The 23618-nt window shown below is 42.9% G+C and overlaps 1 protein-coding gene across 2 annotated transcripts; it reads left to right on the forward strand.

Moving 5' to 3' along the window:
* Window positions 1–1009: 1009 nt before the first annotated feature.
* Window positions 1010–22469, forward strand: LOC136513120 (uncharacterized). Of its 2 annotated transcripts, XM_066507112.1 has the most exons (11): window positions 1010–3838; window positions 3974–4213; window positions 4662–4788; window positions 10165–10317; window positions 10477–10718; window positions 10815–10884; window positions 13991–14197; window positions 14343–14566; window positions 20732–20810; window positions 20889–21026; window positions 21552–22469. In XM_066507112.1, the coding sequence occupies exons 1-11, from the start codon at window positions 1146–1148 to the stop codon at window positions 21732–21734; spliced, it is 4356 nt and encodes a 1451-aa protein (XP_066363209.1). In that variant the 5' UTR covers window positions 1010–1145; the 3' UTR covers window positions 21735–22469. The 2 variants fall into 2 exon arrangements, with proteins under 2 accessions (XP_066363209.1, XP_066363210.1); XM_066507113.1 differs by lacking the exons at window positions 13991–14197; window positions 14343–14566; window positions 20732–20810; window positions 20889–21026; window positions 21552–22469 and adding an exon at window positions 10993–11130.
* Window positions 22470–23618: the final 1149 nt, after the last annotated feature.

Here is a 23618-nt window from a genome sequence, read left to right on the forward strand (position 1 = left end):
TTTTTGCTCCGAAAAAACATTACTCGAAATTTTGGTACCCAATAATTCAGGTTTGGGTTCGGGTTTTACCCGATATACCCAAAATTGACAAAACCAACCATTTTGGAAGAATTCAAGTACCATTTTAAAGCAATAAACAATAGTCCTTTAAATCACATCATGTCTTCATATCAATTACCAACAAATCAATTATCAAGTTAGCATAAATCTACATTAATTCATACCAAATAATATATTTATATGGCATTGAACTACCTCATGTCTTCATATTAGGAATAGAAGAACAAATATTTGAGATATTTCGAGTAATTCGGGTAGTTCAGGTACCGGAAAACATTACCCGAATTATCCAAACTAATTTCGGGTTTTTATAATCACTATCTGAAATTATGTAGCCTGTTCGTTTGGCTGTGACTTGTCGTAAACGATCGTAAATTTCTAGCCGAAACAATATTTTTCTCTCACACAAACCAGCCAGCAGTATTTCTTCACGAACCAGCCAACCAAACAGGCTGATAATTGGGTAATTCGGGTTCAGGTACTTCGGGTCTGGGTTCAGATAATTTGGGTTCGAAAATTAGGTATTGGGTATTTTGCCGACCCTTAAGGATCACTTCTTCTACATGGGAAAAACAGGTCGGAACTCTTTGAAATTTGAACGTGCGACAGACCCATCCGTATCCGAACTCAAAATCGGCATCTACCACTAGGGATGAAAACGGTACGGATATTTTCCGACCGTATTCGAAACCGAATCCGCTTAGAGGGGTTGAGATCTGTCCGTATCTGAGTCCGGATATCTAACATCCGATACCGTATCCGTATTCGAATACTCAAATCGCATATTTATGATGTCGATATCCAATCGTATCCTATCCGACATAGTTGACACTATCCGTATTCGAATCCAAATCTAGATAGAAATATGAAAATAAATATAATATTGGTGATATCCGTCCGCATGCTATCTACCACTACGAAAGGCATTTCCCCAACCCAACTACGAATTCCGAAATCGGCCAACCAACCAAACCGCCGTGTGCCCGTGTGGAATCAATCGATCACACGCGCCCCGCCCCATTCGGCCATTCCCAGCCTTCCAGAGCCCGGCGCCGCCGCCGGCCGCTGCTCCGCCGACGCGGGGGATGCCACCGGCGGTAGCGCCCGCCTCGCCGCGCCAAAACCCTAGCGGCTCCGAGCTCCCCGCCGCCGCCGCCGCCGCGGCTTCCATGGCGAACCCGGGCCTAGGGCTTGGCCTCGCGCCACCGGGCGCCGGGCCCTCCGCTGGAGCGACGCCGTCTTCACGCCGCGCGCCGCGCTTGGCCAAGCGGCGCCACGCGCCCGCCTCCTCCCAATCCCGCGCGCCGCAGGCCTCATCCGGAACATGGAACCCGTTTGGTGGCGGCGGCGGCGGTACGGATGGACAGACCGGAGGCTTTGTGTTTGGTTCTGCTTCGGCAGTGAGACAGCCGCCTTCGGAGCCAGCAGTGGAGGTAGCTTCACCCACTGAGGCGCCCTTCGTGTTTGGGAGTGTGAGGGAGAGCCTGCCTCGGTTTGACGAGGGATTGTCTGCTTCATCAAAGCTCCCTGATAAGATGGAGAAGCTGAACCTGTGGACGTCGGGTGAGGCTGGCAATGGTCTTGGTCAGGGAAGGGATCGAAAGGATGGAAGTTCGGCATTTGGTGTTGATATATCTGGTTTGTTTTCTAATAACAAGGAAACTAATTTGCTCCAGGAGAAGCTTACACAATTGAATCTAGGCCACAGAGAACCCTTGCAAAGTGAGAAGAGGGATAGTGCTAATGGTGTGCCACAAGCATTTGTGTTTGGAGGTAATGGAGCTGGGAGTTTTGCTGACTGTAAGAACACAGCTGCCCCTGTTGCACATTCAGATGATCCTAGTTCAGTTCATGGCACTGATGCAAAAGCTGTGGCTGGGAAGTCGATGCAGTTCAATATAGGCAGTCAAGCACCTTCCAGGGGTGGGGGGATCGATCGTACTAATGGAGCAACAGAAGCTTTCATGTTTCGAAGTACCGCAGTAAGTGGTCATGTGGGTAATATAAACAATGTCGACTCTGGTGCCAATACCAGTTCGTCCACTGTTGCTAAAGGTGTGGATGATGTAGATGTGCTTCCGGAAAAGATAACACGGTTGAGTATAGGAAGTGACATGCCCTTGAATGAGATGAAAAGTGGTTATCAACCCAAAGTGTTTACATTTGGAAGTGGAGGAGTCCCAGGCGCTGTATTTGGGAAGGAAACCGGCAGCACATCAGATAGGAGCAGTGAATTCTTCTCTGCAAATAGCAACACTTCTAGTTCAAGCAGTGATTTTTTCTCTACAGCAAATAGCAACACTTCTAATTCAGCTAATGGCACTTACTGTTTGCCTCCAGAGAAGATATCAGATTTGAATGCAGGAGACGGAGTCATGTCACAGAGCTTGGAAAGTGATAATTCTAAATGTCCACCGCAGACCTTTTTATTTGAAAGAAATGAAACCCGAAGCTCTGTTTCGCACTCTGCAAGCATAGCCATGGATGACGGTGGCAATTTTGTCAATGATGATAATACTGATACCTGTAGTTCAGCTCGTGGTACAGTGGAGTGTGCAGGTGCTCTCCCAGAGAAGATGACAAAGTTAAATATAGGATGCGGAGTTCCATATCATAGTAGGAAAGATGAAACTGCTACTAAACCACCAGAAGTATTTGTATTTGGATGTAATGTTTCTAGCTTTTGTTCTGCCCAGACTGCAAGTAAATCGAATGATCCCACAACTCCTGAATTTTGTTTTCAAAGCAAAGCAGAGGCAACTTCAGGATATGGGGCGGTTCCCCAAACCAAAGTTCAGGAGTCATACCCATTTACAAATTTGAATAATTCATGTAGTTCCTCTACTTTTGAGAATGCAGTTCCTGCTTTCAGTTTTGGGACAATGAATGCAGAAACAGAAACTGCTCCAGATGATAATTTTTCTGTCAAACAGGATTTGCCTGGGTATTCCAGAGAGACCTTATTTGGTTTAGACAGTATAAAATCTGCATACAAGGACAAAAGGGAAGCACATAAAGGCAAAATGAAAAATAAAAGGCCAACTAGGCTAAAGCAACATGCTCAGCTCCATCAGGTTGTTTCTAAGGAAGCCTGTACCAATGGAGAAGCATCAGATTTAGCAGGCGACTATTCACCAATGGATTGTTCGCCGTATCCTGCAGAAGCTGAACATGTGCCAACAGAGGCATATCAGCCTGTTCACATAGGTGATAGTGTTATCTCGGACTTGAACACCAGTTGTGCTGAAGATGATGTAGTTTCTGCAACTGAGCACTTGGTTATTGATGCAGACCTACTGATGTCTGGAGATCAAGGTAGAGGACCGAAACTAGATGCATCTGCGAGCAATTTTGGTAGCAGCTTTTCTAGTTTTGAAGGAGATCGAAGTAATGCATCACAACATTCTTTCACTAATATTGGGCAAGACTGTAATGAGAATACCTACAGAACTCCCCATGATTTTGTTGAGGCTGCTGCTTTTCAATCAAGCTCATCAAATTTCAGTGGGCTGAACTTTAGATTTGGTGTGTCATCCTCTCCACAAATCTCTGCAGCAGCACAAAGACATAACACAAGAAGGAAGTTAAGAAGAAAGGGCAGTCTGGCATCGAAACCTTCTACTATCGGCTCTTTTGAACAGCCAAAATCTTCACAAGATACTAAGGGCATGCGGTTTTTTGGTGAAACAAGTAAAAATGAAGACTCAGTGAAAAAGCAATCATCAAGAGATTCTTCTACTTCTGCGGCCTTGGAGACTTGTGAAACCTGGCGTACTAGGTTTGTGTGAACACTGTTAATGCTATCTTAATATCTCAATTTTCATGACTTGTATATAAGTTTGTATTAACTCATGTGATTAGTGATATTACACACAATTTCCTATAACATAGCCTGTTGTTTCATTTGTTCCAGTGGAAATAAAGCCTATGCAAATGGGCACTTTGCTACTGCGGAGGATTATTATACCCGTGGAATAAACTCTGTTACCCACTATGGCGTTTCTGGACATTGTTCCCGTGCATTGATGCTGTGTTACAGCAACCGTGCAGCTACAAGAATGTCACTTGGCATGATGCGGGAGGCGCTTCATGATTGTTTGACTGCTACATCAATTGACCCCACCTTTCTTAAAGCTAAAGTTAGAGCTGCCAAGTAAGACTTTTTTATCCTCAATTCAACCTTTTCTTTTATTTGTTAAATATGTATTAGTATTCTTTTAAACATGTAAGTATGGTGAGTTCAGTGACTGCAAGCATAGTACGTCTAAGAACATTCTGTTATGTTCCCACTGGTGGAATGTGCTGCTTTTATATGTAACACGCCATGATAGCTTATCAATGTTTTCAACCATATGCTTAGTTGCGAAATCGTAGGTACATGTTTCATTTGATATTTCAGCTTGAATAACCATGTTATATTTGAAATGGACAGAAATGTATTCTACTGGGAATATGTTTACTTCACTTGTGTTATATTTGAGGACTTGGCAGAGATTATTGATTCTGCAGCTTCAGTTGCACATATTTTTCTCTTTCTTTATTGTTTTATTGCATCCTTAAATGTCTATTAGGTTGATTTTTTTTATCGTCTTTAATTGCAGTTGCCAGCTTGCATTGGGCGATCTTGAAGATGCATCAACGAGTTACATGTCCTGTTTGAACAGTAACACTGGGAGCTCTGACCCTAAAATATTCGCTGAGGCTTCTGATGGTTTGGAAAGAGTCAAGGTATTTTTGTCTTTTTTTTTGCTAGGGCTGACCTTAAATGCACCTGTTCACTATATCTAACTTTTACATTCCATATTTTGTACATATTTAAATTGATATTTCTATGTTCTAAAATTTATAAATTATAGTATGTATGTATCTGTTCCTGGATATAAACACATACCTATTTATTTAGTTCCCAAGATTATTCACTATTTTTGAAAAATACTATGCTCCACAGAACCACATGTGTAAGCTTTTGCTTTCCTTGGTGTATAAGGACTGGTTAGCAGAACACTTGGTGCTATCTGAAGAAGATGGTCGAGATTAGCTCGGAACTATAATTTGGCACAATCAAGCATGGAAAACTCTGAATTAGGTTATGAAAAGAATGACTAAAAACTTAAACTGGTCTGCTCAATCGATGTGTACTCTTTATTAGTAATGATGCAAGGAGACCTAATTTATCTTTGTCTTTAACACCTTCAGGTACTATTGTGATGTAGGTTAATTATTCCTCAATTGGTTATTGACTATCTATTGATTCGCAATATGACATTTTGATTTGCCAAAAGTGATGATATCCCTTTGCATCTTATCATCAGAATTCAGGATGCAACTTTGACGGAAGTACTGATCTGTTTGGGTGAAATACATGTATTGATTTGATTCTTTCATGGCACTTTATATACCCCTCGACATAGAAAGGATCAGTTCTCAGTTGACCAACCTTTTACGTCATAATAATTGATGGCAACACACACTTTTTGCATTGTTAATTCTTGTGTCTTTCTTGTTTGCACACCTCTATCGTAAGCAGCTCAGTTTGATATCTGTTTCCTCATGCCAAGACTAATATGATAAGTTTAAATCAGGAAAAGTAGGTATACTGATGGTTCTGTAACCTGAAGTTATTTTAATATAACTATCTTTGTACTCGTAAAAAAAGAATTGACCTGCGGGGGAGAGACTGCCCCCACGGGCACTTAAGAAGAAGCTTCTCGTGCATAGGCCGAGAAACACCCCGATGGCCGGCTGCCCTCGACATGCCACCTTGTGCCTCTGAGTGCTCTGGACGCATGCCTGTGGCCATGTGCATCTCGCTGAAAGCAACTCAGGCGGTTACTTGTATTACTTAGGACCAACTGGACAAGTGACTTCCCTAACACTTTGCTTCTTCCAATGGCTAGACCCACCTCTGACCACATTCCTTGCAAGATTCAAATTGGGACTTCTATTCCCAAAGCTCATGTCTTCAGGTTTGAAAATTTCTGGGTAGAGCATCCTGGCTTCTTTGATATGGTAAATTCGGTATGGAATTCCAATGTCTCAGCAACTAATAGTGCTACTAGAATCACTGCCAAATTCAAACTTTTAAGGTCTGCCCTGAAAAAGTGGAGCAAAGGTCTTTCTAACCTCAGTTGCCTGATAAAAAACTGCAATTCTACACTGGAGATCCTAGATACACTAGAAGAACAAAGGCCTTATTTTCTTCAAGAATTCAATTTTAGGAAGATTTTGAAGAACCACATCCTCAAGCTCCTTAAGCACCAAGAAGATTATTGTAAGAAAAGATACACTATTAGATGGACTAAATTTGGAGATGAAAGTACACAATTTTTTCATGCTGCTGCAACCGAAAGGTACAGGATAAATACCATCACTTCCCTTGAAACTGAAGATGGAAGATCTGTGTGTGATCACAATGAAAAAGCTGCTCTGCTTCTTGAGGAATACAAACAAAGAATGGGGTGCACCACTAGCCCTGACATGCTATACAACTTAAGTCAACTGGTCCAGTCCAACAACAACCTAAGGCAGCTATCCAGACCCTTCACAATTGAGGAGATTAATAATATAGTCAAACAAATGCCTGCTGATAAAGCACCAGGCCCAGATGGTTTTAATGGATACTTCATCAAAAGTTGCTGGGAAACAATTAAAGGAGATTTCTACAGCCTCTGCTTTGACTTCTTCAATGGAACCCTGGATTTGCAATCTATAAACAATTCCTTCATCACTCTGATTCCCAAGACAAACAACCTTGTCTCAGTAAATGATTTCAGGCCCATCTCACTTCTAAACTGTGTCCTCAAATTATCACAAAGCTCCTAGCCAATAGGCTCCAAGGCAAGATCACATCACTCATTCATACCAACCAGTATGGCTTCATCAAATCCAGGACAGTCTAGGACTGCTTGGCGTGGACCTATGAGTATATTCATCAGTGTCAACAATCCAAGAAAGAAATCATTATTCTCAAGCTTGATTTCACAAAAGATGAAACAGCTAGGCTTTGATGATACTTGGTGTGACTGATCCAACGAATTCTTGATTCAGGAACCTCTTCCATCCTTCTTAATGGAGTCCCTGGAAAACACTTCCAATGCAGACGTGGAGTGAGACAGGGAGATCCGCTTTCTCCCCTTCTCTTCGTTTTGGCTGCTGATCTCCTTCAGTGCATTATTAACAAAGGTCACAGTGAAGGACTGTTTGATCTCCCTATCCCCTCCTATGAAACAGCTCAGTATCCTATTATCCAGTATGCAGACGACACCATTCTTATCATGAAAGCTTCCCAAATGGAACTTTTCACTCTAAAAGGATTGCTGGAATCTTTCTCACAGTCATCTGGACTTCGGGTTAACTATAAAAAGTCTTGTTTGGTGACTCTAAATCTCTCTCCTGAGAAAGCTCATCAGTTGGCTGGGGTTTTTGGATGCAAACTGGAATCCCTCCCCTTCACATACCTTGGATTGCCAATGGGCACCACCAAGCCGAGAGTGGAGCACTTTGGATTCATCATGAACAAAGTTGAAAGAAGACTTACAGCCACTTCTAATTTTCTCTCCCATGCTGGAAGACTAGAGCTAGTGAACTCAGTCCTGTCCTCTCTTCCTACCTATGCCATGTGCACTCTTCAGCTGCTTATTTCAGTTATATAATACATTGACAGAGCAAGAAGACACTGTCTTTGGAGAGGCTCTGACAGCAATGCCAAAATGAAACCTCTGGTGGCTTGGAAAAAATGCAGCAAGCCAAAAAGAAAGGGAGGGCTTGGTATCATCAATCTTAGAAGCCAAAACTCTGCTCTACTCCTTAAACACCTAGACAAATTCTACAACAGGAAAGAGATTCCTTGGGTCAAGCTTGTTTGGCATGCTCACTACTCCAATGGTGACATCCCTCATGCAACTATGGATAAAGGGTCTTTTTGGTGGAAGGATATCCTGAAACTTGTGATCTCTTCAGACGAATCGCTAATTGCAAACTCGGGGATGGATCTACTGTTCTTTTCTGGTCAGATCTTTGGAATGACAATGTCATGCAGAGCAAGTTTCCAAGACTTTTCTCTTTTGCCAAAAACAAGAAGATTTCTGTGTTGCAGTTCCTTTCAAACAACAACCTCCAGTCACAATTCCACCTTCCTCTGTCCGAACAAGCTTATCAAGAATATCAAAGAATGCAATATTACATTCAATCTATACAGGTTCAACAAGATACAAAAGACTCTTGGCACTATATTTGGGGAAGCAGCAGCTATACATCTTCTAAATTCTACAATTTCCCCTACAGAAATGTTCAGCCCCCCCGCTCCTTTCTGTGGATCTGGGACTCAAAATGCAGTAACAAACTTAAAGTCTTCTCCTGGCTCCTGATTATGGATAGGCTAAACACAAGGAACCTTCTTAAAAGGAAAAAACACAAGTTGGAGGGCAATAACTATAACTGTATTCTCTGCAATCAGAATGTTGAGGAAACTGCTTTCCACCTCTTCTTCAGCTGTCCATTCAGTCAGGCCTGCTGGCAACACTTGAATATGCACTGGAACTTTCAAAGTGATTTCTTCCAAATGATGATGCAGTCGAAACAGCAATATCAAAACCCCTTCTTTATGGAGATCTTCATCATTGCTGCCTGGCACATATGGAAGCAGCGAAATAACTTTATATTTGACAGAGGACGACCCTCTTTCTCCTCCTGGAAATGCTCCTTTTTGGATGAGGCTAGACTTCAAGCTCTTAGAATGTCTGAAGACAAGCGCTATGTTTTCCTCCTTTGTATAGACTCATTTTCTTAGTTCTTAGCTGACCAGTGGCTCCCTCAGCCTCTTGGGTGGTTTTTGTTTTTGTTGTTCTTTCTCCTCTGTACAGTTTCTGGCTTTTGCTTTTTAATAAAATCTCACAGTGGGGGCCTCCCCTGCTGTATTTTTCACTAAAAAAAAACAGCCGATGAGGGGTGTTTTTTTACCCATGCATGTTTAAATTCACTCCCATAAGGACACCTAGGACCTGGGGTTATACTTGATCCAGGCTAACCCGTCAGGTAGCAGGCCTGTTTGCTATCTTTGTACCTGTAGTTGCCTTGTACGGGCATACTAGAAAGGGCAGCTATTACTTCTGTAACAGGCTCCACAATGCTCATTGCAGTAGGAAAAATTAAATATTTTGCATTACGCTTTAGCAACGGAGTTCACTCCACGATCCACAAAATCCAAGAATACATTCTACAGACTATGGCATATGTTATCATGTAGCCTTGAATTCTCAATAGTGTCTAACAAATTCTCAATAGTGTCTAACAAAATCATTTGGGTTTTGTTATTCATTTGTTTTAAGATGCTGTGCAATGCGTAAAGCTGACTTAGGAGCATGACGGATATTGAATTCTTCAGCGTAATCAAATTATCTTTGTATGCATGGTTGCATTCATGACCCCTGGATTTGTTGTAAGTTATTCAGAAACATGATACAAATACTTGTTTGTGTGATCATGTTAGTGCAGCGGCACTTGATTTCCCATTATACTTTGCATTCAATTTGACCTGGATGTTTTTAGAAACATCCTAATTGGATTCCCCACAATTTCTATACATTTTTTTTTCGAACTAGAAACTTTTGCTGTGATCTATGGGCTCAGCAAAGCTGCCCATTTTTTCCACTAGACAACTTATGGAGTTATCCTGTACCATGCCTAGATTTATTTCTCTTGGTTTGGAGGTATGTATATCTAGTATAAACCAATATTTTGGTGCAATCAAGCGGATTGGTTTGATTCAGGCACGAAATACACACAGATTCTTGTTTAAAAGTAACTTTCAAGTTCCATATTTCAGATTTAGTTTGTGCTAGCATTATTTGAATTTTCACCGACATTTTATTCCTAAAAGGGTGGTACAGATTGCAAAGTTTTCCATGGAGCATGGGCCCAAATTAAAATTGTTTCCTGATTGCTATTAGTTTGTGCTTTAACACTTCATATAATCTATTCTTGGTTATATTTAGATATGTGTTCTGTTTCATTATTACTTAGTCTCTGTTTCATTTAAGGTCGATTTTTCTCCACAAATGAGGTTTATCATTCTACCACACTCATGTGCTTTTATTACTTCTGCAGAGAGTGACCGATTGGGTATCCCAGTGCAAGGAACTTCTTGAGAAAAGAACATCTCCTGAAGCAACAAAAGCCTTAGAATTGATCTCCAATGCATTGCACATATGTCCACATTCAGACAGCCTCAAGGAGATGAAAGCAGAGGCATTGCTGATGGTTTGTATTTCTTTCTCTTTTGGTTCATTCCATGAATTATTAAGAGCGCCTATACTTCAATGAATTACAAGAGCATCTATACTAACAAATGTTCAGGGAATGTCCTTTTTTTGTCATATATTTATTTCTTGCTACTAATGTCATCGCTGCACTGAACAGCTACGAAGATATGAAGAAGTGATTCAACTATGTCAGGAGTCTGTAAATCCGACTGAAAGAAATTCAGTTTTATTCAAAGACAATGGAGAACCAAAGAATTCCAGAGTCTCTGAACAGACGCAGTTCTCTGGAAGGTATTGGCAGCCCTACCTCATTTGCAAGTCTTATTTCCTTTCAGGCAAGCTTGATGAGGCTCTTGAATTGTTAAAGAAACATGAGCAAGTCACACCTGTCAAAGAAAGGTAAATTTGTCATGTTTTTTGAATTTCCTTTGTTTTGGCAGTTCATGCTGGTCTAGTGAATTGTTATGTATGACTTCTGAATGGTGCAACTCACAGTGACGTGAGCACATATCAAGAAAAATTCTCATCATTGTCAGCGACTATAAGAGAACTACTTTCCCTTAAGGTATGCTTTAAAATCTCTCTTGTTGCATCTTTGGTCCTCTTACTGAGTAGCAGTGGCAGAAATTTGGTGATGTATTTTTGTCATATCTAATTGTTATGTGGTTGCTAGGATTGAGGGGGAGAGGCGGCGGAGCTACAGTACCCGCGGTTACTGTTCACATGAGGGAGGCTGGAGCTGCAAGGGCGCTGGGGGAGGCCGGCCGCGGGGCTTCGCCCACGGCCGGCAAGAGAGAAGGGATTTCCTTCTAATCTCTTGCTTTCTTAGATTGATACATCTCCTCTCATTATATAGAGAGATTTACTTGACTCCTAAGCAAGCGACTAATTAACCCTAACGGGCTAAGGCCCAATAGGCTCTTGACTCCTCTAACACTACTCCCCACCCGGACATGCAGCTCGTCCTCGAGCTGCGACCTAACAATGATGCTAACTATGGCTTCACTAGACACAAACTGAACACCTAAGAACAAGCCTTTTACATCTCGGCTTATTTCAAATAAACTCGACTCTTTATTCTTGAATCCTGAAGATGCGGCGGACACCCTCCGCGTGCTGGACAGGCTCATGTAGCCGCCTGGATCCCATGGAGACCATCGAAACGAGAGGGTTGCATGGGTACGGCTGTCTGGAATCAATCGCAACAGCGACCAACGGAGACGACCTCGTGGCGGCCGACAGCGAAACGCGGCAGCGCTAGGCAGTGCGTCTCCGCCGGTGACAAAGAGGAGTGCGCTTCTTCTATCATCACTCCCATAGAACTGGAGTGCGCCGCCTGCGGGAACAGCACCATGCTCGCGCCTGGAGACAGCAACGGGTCGGCGCGGTTGTTGTTGGCCGTTCGACGGGGCGAGGTCGTGCCCCCCCTTGCCGAGGTCGATCGCCGTCAAGGCCGCCTCATGCATCTGCCGGCGCATCTCCTGCAGTCGGCGCCGCGCTAGGAGGCCGCGTGCTGCAGCCTGTAATTGCACCGTCGCAGACTGACAATCACTCTTCTGCGCAAGCGCCACTTGCACGGTTGCTGCCGCAGTGGCGATCTGATCTCCCGGCCGTGCACCTGTGAATGGAGGCACCGGCACGCCGAGGACGAGGCCCGCCGACTGCGCGCCCGCGGATGAGGGCACCGACGCTGGCTGTGCGCCAATGTTATGGACGAGGGTCGCGAGGACGTCCATCTGGCGCTGCAGGTGGTCGAAGGTCGCCATCCACTCACCGAAGGCGCCTGTGGAAGGTGCAGGCTGCTGCGCAGGCAAGGGCGCCACAGTGGCTGTGGCGGTGGTGAACACGGGCGGAGCTGCGGAGAACAGGGCCAGCGTAGCCCAAGGATGTGTGCCGAGCGGCGTGGAGATGGGCACGGCGACGTAGGATCCGGCCGGCGGCGCTGCGGAGAACAGGGCCGGCGCAGCCCAGGGATGTGCGTCGAGCGGTGTGGAGAAGGGCACGGCGGCGTAGGATCCGTCCGGCAGCGCTGCGGAGAACAGGGCCGGCGCAGCCCAGGGATGTGCGCCGAGCGGTGTGGAGAAGGGCACAGCGGCGTAGGATCCAGCCATGGTCTCTGATACCAGATGTTATGTGGTTGCTAGGATTGAGGGGGAGAGGCGGCGGAGCTACAGTACCCGCGGTTACTGTTCACATGAGGGAGGCTGGAGCTGCAAGGGCGCTGGGGGAGGCCGGCCGCGGGGCTTCGCCCACGGCCGGCAAGAGAGAAGGGATTTCCTTCTAATCTCTTGCTTTCTTAGATTGATACATCTCCTCTCATTATATAGAGAGATTTACTTGACTCCTAAGCAAGCGACTAATTAACCCTAACGGGCTAAGGCCCAATAGGCTCTTGACTCCTCTAACACTAATACTTCCCATTTTATGTAATTATATGCTATTATTTGCTCTCCTTTTGATGTCCATGTGTGTTCCAACATTTATCTTCTCATGGAGATTAAGAACTAGCATGTGGTAGATCTAAAAATACCAATGTTTTCCTAAACGGTAAACGGTCTTTACACGGTCGCCCTTCGTTTAGCGTTTAGGCTGTTTACACGGTGTTTAAACGAAGTTAAACGGTCTAAATGGTTTTGTACTTTAAAAAAAAAATACATATATATGTGCATGTAAAAAATCAAGTATTCTAGCATTTATACATATTTATCCGAGTAAAAATCAATTATTTTGGTATGTATATATATTTATGCATGTGAAAAGAACCAAATATAGATATTTATGCATGTAACATATCAAGTGTACACATTTATAAATATAATAAACTTAAGTATACAAATTTATCCATACAAAACTGAACTAGATTTACCTCGTGTTCGCCTAAATAGCCGTTTAGCCCGTTTAATACTGTTTATCTCCGTTCCGTTTAGGCCGTTTAGACCGTTTAGACCTTTTTTTCCCGTTTTTTGACCGTTTAAACGGTCAACCGTTTACCCCCTAAACAAAACAGTTTACCACCGTTTACCGTTTAGTGGCCGTTTAATCGGCCGTTTAGGCCGTTTAGGCGAACATTGAAAAATACCCTAGCATATGGCATCTCTTTGTGGGCATGTTGCATAAGTTTCTAGTGATGATATGAGCCAGTGATGTGCGTGTTTGTGTACTCTTTTTAATGTGGTGATGTGCAGCTCTCCCACAAATTCGAGGAAAGAAATAGTTTCCAAATGATTGTTCTCTTTAAATGTACTATAATGTCCCAAGTTACCTTGACTGTTTAGTTTGGCTCTAAAAATGGGAAAATGCTGAGCTTTCATGCTGCTCTTCTTCTTTTGAGCATAGGATGTACTGGTGCTAGAAAGTGCACGCTGCTTAATAAAAACAGAAAAATTCATATAGCTAAATATCCATCTATTCTTAATGTTTAGTACAAAACCACAGAATAAGCCTGAAATTAGATGACCTTGAAAATTGAGATTTGCCACTCCATCTAGTTGATAACAGGATTTCCATCTCCTTTTTCGCTGACATGTGACCACATGATCGCAAATCCATGATGCATGGTTTAGCAAACCCTAATGCTTTGCAGCAGCAAAATATAAATTCCCCTTTTGATTTTCATTTATACGGATGACAGAACTAGCATCACTTATCTGTTGTTACCTTCTAATCATTAGGCTGCTGGAAATGAATCATTTCAAGCTGGTAGATATTCAGATGCTGTCAAACAGTATTCAGCAGCTTTGGCATGCAATAGTGAATCACGCCCATTTTCAGCTGTCTGTTTTTGCAATCGCGCAGCTGCGTATCAAGCACTCGGTCAAGTTACTGATGCAATAGCAGATTGTTCACTTGCCATGGTTCTTGATACAAATTATCCCAAGGTATACTGCTGCAGCTCTTTATTTTATATAATAAGCATTTCATTTTGAAATGATCCATTTCCCAACGCCGAGAGACATGCAAACTCTTTTAACTTTTAAGCCTTACATGGCTATTTTCAGACCTTACGTGATGTACCTATTTCAGGCAATTTCAAGACGAGCCACCTTATACGAGATGATAAGGGATTATGACCAAGCTGCTAATGATGTAAGGAAGCTAATCTCTCTTCTTGAAAAGAAAGTCCATGTGTCTGGAATATCACCAAAAGCTTTCAACAAGCACAAAGATCTCAAGCAAGCACATGCGAGGCTTTCATCCATAGAGGATGAAGCAAAAAACGATACCCCCCTGAATTTGTATTTAATCTTGTAAGTTTTCCAAATTGGTTTTACCTTTTTGTTCCTTCAGTATGATTTTCTTGCCCCAGTTTGTGCCTGGTTAACCTGAATGTTTGTATTCCATGAAAGCAGTTACTGCTTATCCGTGCATTTAATTTTCACCTTTCGTTATAAATTTTACTGACCCAGACAATAAAAATAGCATTGCTTATTATATGGATACTAGTACAAAATACACTTTACTTAGTAGCTCTTTAAGGAACTACCCTCTTCCATATGTGTGTTGCAATAACATTGGTTTCACAATAAATGTAATGAAACTGGCAGAAAAATATCATTATTTGGTACTGTGTAGAGTGCTTTAAATTCAATATTCTGAGATAACAACATAGAATATCTTGAGTTTGCAGCAATTGCGACTCTTACTTTTCAGTATAAGAGTGGTACTTTTTTTTTTCTTGAACAATGCAAGAGAATTTCATTAAGAAGAGATAAAAGTTCGGAGAGGCAAGTGTCTACAACAACAAGGGAGAGAAACTCCCAAACCCACACTCACACCTCAGTACACTAAAACACCACTCCTATCTCTGTGCTTAGCTGAAGAAGCATCTGCTTTAGAGCAGAGGCTCCTGCCATGCACCAAAGAACACCCTCATTAGTTACAGCTTGAAGCACCAACTGGACATCTGGAAGGGCTCCTTCAAACACACAAGCGGTGCGATGCTTCCAAATTTCCCAAGCGACCAAGATAATTAAAGAATTCAGCCCTTTCCTCATCTTTTTATCAAACCCCTTGATTGCTTGGCACCACCATTTGGAAAAACGAGTCACATCAGTCCGAGTAGCAGGAGGCCTAGCCTATTCAGGACCAGACTCCAGACCTGTCTAATGAATACACAGGAAACCAGGATATGTTGAATTGACTCCTTGATCACAGAAGGGGCAACCCGATGGGTGGGGTAAGCCGCGTTTGGCCAGACGGTCCGTTATCCAACACTGGTTGTTGATGGCTAGCCAAATGAAAAATTTGCATTTTAGAGGAGTCCAACTCTTCCAAATTCTTTGCCAGGGAGAAAATTTGATGGTTCCCAAAAAAAAGGCAGCATATGCTGACTTGCTGGAGTAGGAACCGGATTGTGTGAACTTCCAGCGAAATTGATCAGGGGTATCTTGCTGCAGAATCAGCCCATCCACCAAGTCCCTAACCTGCAAATATTCAACCAGGACTTGAACAGATAGAGCACCTCTTATGTCTGCAACCCAACCACGATTGACAAGGGCCTGTGCAACTGTCCTAGTCTTTACTACCCTCTTTGGAACCGAATTATACAGGTTGGGTGCAATCTCAGCCAGGGTCCTTCCTTGTAGCCAACGATCTTTCCAGAACTTTATAGATTCTCTGCTGCTCAAAATATAATCAACAGCTACGTCAAAAAGGGCTCTGGCAATTTGCGGCACTTGAATAGGTAATCCTACCCAAGGTCGTGAACGATCAGTTTTTTTATGCCCGCAACCATCTAATTCGTAGAGCCTAGCTCAAAGACTCAAGGTTATGAATGCCCAGGCCACCATACTGCAATGGGCATCGGACTTTCTTCCAATTACCACCATTGGCCTGCTCCTGACCTTTCCACAGAAACCCTCTTGGCCTCTTGTCAATTGCTTTAATCACCCATTTTGTCGTCTAAAGCAATCAAGTGAGTGGTGCTAGCATAATAGTTTTCTACCAATAAAGTTGCTTAGTGAATGGGAAACATTGGTAATTGCATTTTTTTGAGATGCAGTGGTAATTGCACTAGTTGCTTAACATGATTTGGAGTGAGCTGAAGAATGAGCACAGCCTCTGGTGCATGGCGGGGGCGAGAAAATTACAGGGGTTAGGTCTCGCACTTGCAGACTAGGTTTTTTTGAGCTAAGGTCGAGTCATATTGTCATGTGTGTTTAAACCATAAGGCTGTGTAATTGCCTCACTCATATTTGGTCTCCGTATGAGTGAGGATCCTGCTGCCCCCCCCCCTTCATCTCTGTAATACAATGAAACGCAGCTCTCCTGCGTTTTAAAAAAAAGCACTAGTTGCTTAGAACTTTATTTAGTATCTCAGAAATGTTTGAGAGAATTATTGTGTTGTGAGATAGTCAGGCCATAATACAGTACAACAACAACAACAACAACAAAGCCTTTAAGTCCCAAACAAGTTGGGGTAGGCTAGAGTTGAAACCCAGCATAAGTCATCAAGGTTCAGGCACGTGAATAGCTGTCTTCCAAGCACTCCTATCTAAGGCTAAGTCTTTGGATATATTCCATCATTTTAAGTCTCCTTTTATTGCCTCTACCCAAGTCAACTTCGGTCTTTCTCTGCCTCTCTTCACGTTACTATCCTGGCTTAGGATTCTACTACGCACCGGTGCCTCTGGAGGTCTCCGTTGGACATGTCCAAACCATCTCAACCGGTGTTGGACAAGCTTTTCTTCAATTGGTGCTACCCCTAATCTATCACATATATCATCGTTCTGAACTCGATCCCTTCTTGTATGACCGCAAATCCAACGCAACATACGCATTTCCGCGACACTTACCTGTTGAACATGTCGTCATTTCGTAGGCCAACATTCTGCACCATACAACATAGCAGGTCTAATCGTCGTCCTATAAAACTTGCCTTTTAGCTTCTGTGTTACCCTTTTGTCACATAGGATACCAGATGCTTGGCGCCACTTCATCCACCTTGCTTTGATTCTATGGCTAACATCTTCATCAATATCCCCGTCTCTCTGTAGCACTGATCCTAAATATCGAAATGTATCCTTCGTAGACACTACTTGACCTTCCAAATTAATATCTTCCTCCTCCCGAGTAGTAGTGCCGAAGTCACATCTCATATACTCAGTTTTAGTTCTACTGAGTCTAAAACCTTTGAACTCCAAAGTTTCCCGCCATAACTCCAGTTTCTGATTCATTCCTGTCCGGCTTTCATCAACTAGCACTACATCGTCCGCGAAAAGCATACACCAAGGGATGTCCCCTTGTATGTCCCTTGTGACCTCATCCATCACTAAGGCAAACAAATAAGGGCTCAAAACTGACCCTTGATGTAGTCCTATCTTAGTCGGGAAGTCATCCGTGTCTCCATCACTTGTTCGAACTCTAATCACAACATTGTTGTACGTGTCCTTAATAAGCCCGACGTACTTCGTTGGGACTTTATGTTTGTCCAAAGCCCACCACATAACATTCCTTGGTATTATATCATAAGCTTTCTCCAAGTCGATAAAAATCATGTGTAGGTCCTTCTCCCTATACCGCTCCATCATTTGTCTTATTAAGAAAATGGCTTCCATGGTTGATCTTCCGGGCATGAAACCAAATTAGTTCATAGAGACCCGAGTTATTGCTCTCAAGCGATGCTTGATAACTCTCTCCCATAGCTTCATAGTATGGCTCATCAACTTAATTCCCCGGTAATTAGTACAACTTTGAATATCCCCTTTATTCTTGTAGATCGGTACCAATATATTTCTCCACTCATCAGGCATCTTGTTCGATCGAAAAAATATGGTTGAACAGCTTGGTTAGCCATACTATAGCTCTGTCCCCGAGGCATCTCCACACCTCAATTGGGATACCATCCGGTCCCATCGCTTTACCTCCTTTCATCCTTTTCAACGCCCAATGTTTTCAAGTCGTCCGATTAATCGCGATTAGTCGGTCTGGTCGGTACCATGACCTCGATTAGAGACTTCGACTCGATTAGCTCGACTAGAAACTTGGTTGTCCGACTAGTCGACGATTAATCACGATTAGTCGTCCCACTAGGGGGCTGCACGACCAGGCTGGGCACTGCCTTCTTTGGGCTTGCCTGACTGGGCTTCCAGGTGAGTAGTTGGGCTACCAATTTGGCCCACTAGGGTCTGTAATATATATACAGGAGGCCAAGTCTCTAGGGTTCCCATCTCTCATTCTCTCCGGTGCGTGACGGCTGCTGCTGCTCTGCTCTTTCTCTCTTCTCTCCTATGCGTGACGATTGTTGCTGCTCTGCTCTTTCTCTCTTCTCTGCTTCTCTTCCCCAGCCAGCACGCCTCTTGGTGAAGCTCTTCCTTGGCTCTGCACCTCTGCTCCTCCCTAGCCCACGAAGATGAGCTCTTCCTCCAATGATGGTAGGTGTGCCTACTGCCCAGACCAGACTTGACTAGTCGTTCTGGTTGACGACTAATCGCGACGAATCGTCTGGTTGGTCCCATGGCGACCAGAGTTGACTAGACGACTTGAAAACATTGTCAACGCATCTCTGACCTCAGATTCTTGGATTCTCCGCACAAAACGCATATTGGTGTCATCAAAAGAGTCATCCAAGTGAAAGGTTGTGTCCGTATTCTCACCATTGAACAATTTGTCAAAATACTCTTGCTATCGATGTCGGATCTCATCCTCCTTCACCAAGAGATGCTCCCTTTCATCCTTAATGCACTTAACTTGGTTGAAGTCCCTTGTCTTTCTCTCACGAACCTAGCCATCCTATAAATGTCCTTCTCTTCTTTCTTCGTACTCAAATGTTGGTAAAGATCCTCGTACGCTCTACCCTTTGCCACACTTACAGCTCGCTTTGTAGTCTTCTTTGCCACCTTCTACTTCTCTATGTTGTCCACACTCCTATCATGGTATAAGCGTTTATAGCATTCTTTCTTCTCCTTAATAGCCCTTTGGACTTCCTCGTTCCACCACCAAGTACCTTTAGCCCCGCCTCCACTTCCTTTGGTTACTCCACACACCTCTGAGGCCACCTTTCGAATGTTGGTTGCCATCTTCTCCCACATGTTGTTTATGTCATCTTCTTCCTTCCAAGAGTCCTCTTTGATAACTCTTTCCCTGAATACCTCTGACGTCTCTCCTTTCAGTTTCCACCACTTTGTTCTTTCAATCTTAGCTTGTTTATCCCTATGGGCACGCACCTGAAAACGAAAGTCTGCCACCAAAAGCTTATGTTGAGAAACAACACACTCCCCTGGTATCACCTTGCAATCCAAGCATGCTCGTTTGTCCTTTCTTCTTGTGAGGACAAAGTCAATCTGGCTAGAGCGTTGTCTGCTACTGAAGGTCACTAGATGAGATTCTCTCTTTCTAAAGAAAGTGTTGGCTATCATCAGGTCAAAAGCTACCGCGAAGTCCAGAACTTCCTTCCCCTCCTGATTCCTACTACCATACCCAAAACCTCCATGAACTGTCTCGAAACCTGCGCTTGTAGTAACTACATGTCCATTAAGATCTCCTATAAAAAGCTTCTCACTACTAGTACAGCTCTAATCAGGCCATCTAAGTCTTCATAGAACTGTCTCTTAGCACTCTCGTCGAGGTCTACTTGAGGGGCATACACACTAATTACGTTCAAGACCATATCACCAATGACAAGCTTAACTAAGATAATCCTATCTCCTTGCCTTCTCACTCCCACCACACTATTCTTGAGGCTCTTATTAATCAAAACTCCTACTCCATTTCTATTCGCAACTGTCCCTGTGTACTAAAGCTTGAAACCTGTATTGTCCACCTCCTTCGCTTTCTGACCCTTCCATTTAGTCTCTTGAGCGCATAATATATTTACACGCCTCCTAGTCGCGGTATCAACTAATTCTCTTAACTTACCTGTAAGCGACCCTACATTCCAACTACCCAAGTGGATCCTAGTTGGTTCGACTAGCTTCCTTACCCTTCGCACCCGTCGACTCAGATTTGAAGACCCTTGCTCATTTTTCACTACACCCGGGCGCCGATGTAGCGCGCCACTAAGGATGCGACGACCTGATCCTTGCTCTCTTGACACCGTGCCCAGATCGCGACACGGCGCGTCACGGGGGTGACGACTCGGCCCTTGCTCATTTAACATCATACCCGGGTTCCGATATGGCGCGTCGCTAAGAGGGTTACGTCCCAACGGTTTTCTTTCGGGTTTCATCTCCATTAGAATGGCTAGATTTAACGTTGGCTCGTCACGCCTATCACAACCCTCCTTTACTAGGGCTTGGGACCTGCTATGTTGAGACAACATAGGCGGAGTTTCAGGCCATAATACAGTGAAAAAAATTATTTCATTTATATTCCACTCTTAACTTCTGATGAATTATCCTGACATGAGACAGATTCTATTTTGCTGGTACTATGTGGAGATAAACCTAATTACTAATTATCCTTTTCTGTATCAGGGGAGTGGAGCCATCCTGCTCTTCAGAAGATATTAAGAAGGCATACCGGAAAGCTGCATTGAGACATCACCCAGACAAGGTCCTTACTGCTTTTGACGATTATTATTTATTGATTCTATACATTGAACCTTGCTTTTAACAATGCTTTGGCCTGCAGGCTGCTCAATTATTAGTAAGGAACGAGAATGCTGAAGATGGATTTTGGAGGGATATTGTCAAGGAAGTCTATGCAGATGCGGATCATCTGTTCAAAACAATTGGGGAGGCATATAATGTTCTTTCTGACCCGGGCAAGGTAATGATAACCGAGTACCAGTAGATTTGCATAGTGTTGAATTAATTATATACACGGTTGGAGAATATTGAGAGTTTGGGAAAATAACTTAAGTCCATTATATCAAGTCACAATTGTTGTGTAAACATTCTGCTGGAAATAAGAGGAGTAAAGGATAAATCAGTCGACCCTTGCGGGATCTCTCATTGCTACTGGGCACATAGACTAGCAATAGCAAAAAAAGTGTAGAATACTTAGCGGGAGCAACGGTTCTTTTGATTTTAAGGACTTTGTGTACTTGAATCCATGACCTTAGTTACCACAAATTGTGCTTTACAGCTCCACTATCACTAGGTTTTCCTGTCTACAAAAGATTTATCATCCATGGTTATTTGAGACTTTACTTTTGTTACTTATCACGTATTGATGACAATTATTTCAAACTTATTACAGTCTCAATATCAGTCTTATGCTTTTTGCTTTATTTTCATCGCTTCCTAGATAAATGAAATTTGTTTTGAACCCTGTCCTGTTTGGATTTTGCAGCGTCAAGAGTACAACTTTGAAGAGGATCTAAGAAATGCTAGGAGGAGAGTATCTAGTTCAAGGAGCATGCATAGGTCACCTGAACAGAACTACAGCAACAGACGCTTTAATCCACGCCAGTGGCAGTCAAGCAGAGCATCATGTTCACGTTGGTACAGTAATTCAGACGATTATTACTGGTAAAGAAGCCACTACATATGGATTGGTCATGTGGTGAGAAGCAACTTTTGCATCTGCATGTGGAGCAAAGGACTCCTTGCACCAAGATGAGAGGCACCTGCCTTCCTGGGGTTTTTAGGTGCCAGTGCTAACGCACCAGCCTCGCAGTCAGCTTTCCTGTCTGTTTGCTATGTTCCTTTTCCGGAGGATGGAAATATTAGGATTGATCAACTGGGGATCTGGGATGATTGCTTGACACTGGTAGTGTTGTGACTTGACTAGCACAGCAAATATGCGGGATTAGGAAGTGTGTACATCAAATTATCTTTTGTTGGCCTGGTGATTTCTGAACACTGACTGCTTGGGAGTGGCCATGGTATCCGCTCTGAAGTCTGAACACTCAGAACAACATCGAAGGTTAGAAACATGGATAAAGATGTCGGTTTCTCTAATATCTACAGGCACTCTTTTGCTGAATGCATGGCTACTGTTTGGCACGGGCAGTTTACAGCAGATTAGCTGAAAGAAAAGAGAAATGCTCTTCTGTTTGGCGCATGCAGTTTTGTTCTGTTGTTTCCTTTTTATCCAAATGATGTAGCGCTGGAAACAGAGTGGGTACATATTGTAACTGGCTAACTGCCCAATGTTGAAATCTCGAATTATTATTTATTTATTCTTTGTTACTAGACTTGTTAGCCCAACGTTGGGAGTATTTTAAGGAGATCAAGGTTCCTTCATATAAAAAAGAGGCTCGGGTTGTGGTGACATAGGCTAAGTGCACGTTCTGTCATGTTGCTTATGATGAAATATTTGGAACGACTTAAACCCTTAGGGCTAGTTCGGTTGCCTAGGATCTATGCCCTGGAACTATTCTCAGCTGGAATGATTGACTAATTTGTGTAACAATTCATCAGCTGGATTGGTTTCTGGCTCCATTCCAGGCCGAACGACCCCTTAGGCTGCTGCATATGTTCTTTTTTACAGGAACGGGAGCCGGGCAGGGGAGCCCTCCTAACTATTTTTCATTCATAAAAGGGATATATACATATTCGAAGGCCTTAGGCCCAAACAAAAGAAGAGAAGAGATCAATTAAGAGGATTTCTGTAGGCCCAAACAAAAGAAGAGGAGATCAATTAAGAGGATTTCTGTAGCCAAACTAGTATAGTGCTCGTGCTAACGCTAGACTTTATTTTAAGGATGTACATAAAAACAACCAAACAACGATATTTTGTCATAGTTTGTCTTATACAATTGTATATGACTATGTATATGATACAAAAAACACTCATGCATAACAAGGCATAATAAAGTCATATCTCACATACTATAAATAATTTATGAATTGCTTAAGTAATGGCATGGCCATCATCAATCAAAGCACGTGAGTAGAAAGAAAACAGAGACCGAAAATATTGTCACTGCATACAAAATAGCTAGAAGAAGGGTGATCACATACGTTTCTAAAAGCCTTAATCAATTATTGCATCTCCGGTCATTTGAAATGTAAAGAAGCTCCATTTCCTTTTAGCAAGACGGGGAAAAGTTAAAAATAAAACAATCTTCATAAAAACAATCTTTCATATATGCAGCAGAGAAGCTTCATGGTGTACATAGCTTTATGTCATCATTTCACCTCCCTCTTACAGACAACATTTTGGTTTGTGCTACCATGATGTCTTCCAAACACTGTGATTGCCAATCAGATAAAAACACTTGTGTATGCATAATTAATGATTCAGCTGATGCTATACAAAATCAACTCCATCAAAGAATTTTGTCAACTTTACTGCGGTCAGGCTTACAACATCATATCAAAAAATTAATATTGTTTCTGAGTGACATCCAATATCAGAACTATTAAATACTCCAATACAAAGTAACAAATATTCTAAAGGATGCATCTCTTG

Source organism: Miscanthus floridulus, chromosome 16, assembly GCF_019320115.1.
Source record: "Miscanthus floridulus cultivar M001 chromosome 16, ASM1932011v1, whole genome shotgun sequence".
In the NCBI taxonomy this organism is placed as follows: Eukaryota; Viridiplantae; Streptophyta; class Magnoliopsida; order Poales; family Poaceae; genus Miscanthus; species Miscanthus floridulus.

What these genes read in the sequence shown, in the direction of transcription:
- LOC136513120 (XM_066507112.1), top strand. Translation starts at nt 1,146, where the DNA reads ATGCCACCGGCGGTAGCGCCCGCCTCGCCGCGCCAAAACCCTAGCGGC. An exon ending in GAGAACTACTTTCCCTTAAG is followed by an intron (nt 10,885 to 13,990) that starts GTATGCTTTAAA and finishes TCTAATCATTAG; the next exon opens with GCTGCTGGAAATGAATCATT. An exon ending in TTCTTTCTGACCCGGGCAAG is followed by an intron (nt 21,027 to 21,551) that starts GTAATGATAACC and finishes TGGATTTTGCAG; the next exon opens with CGTCAAGAGTACAACTTTGA.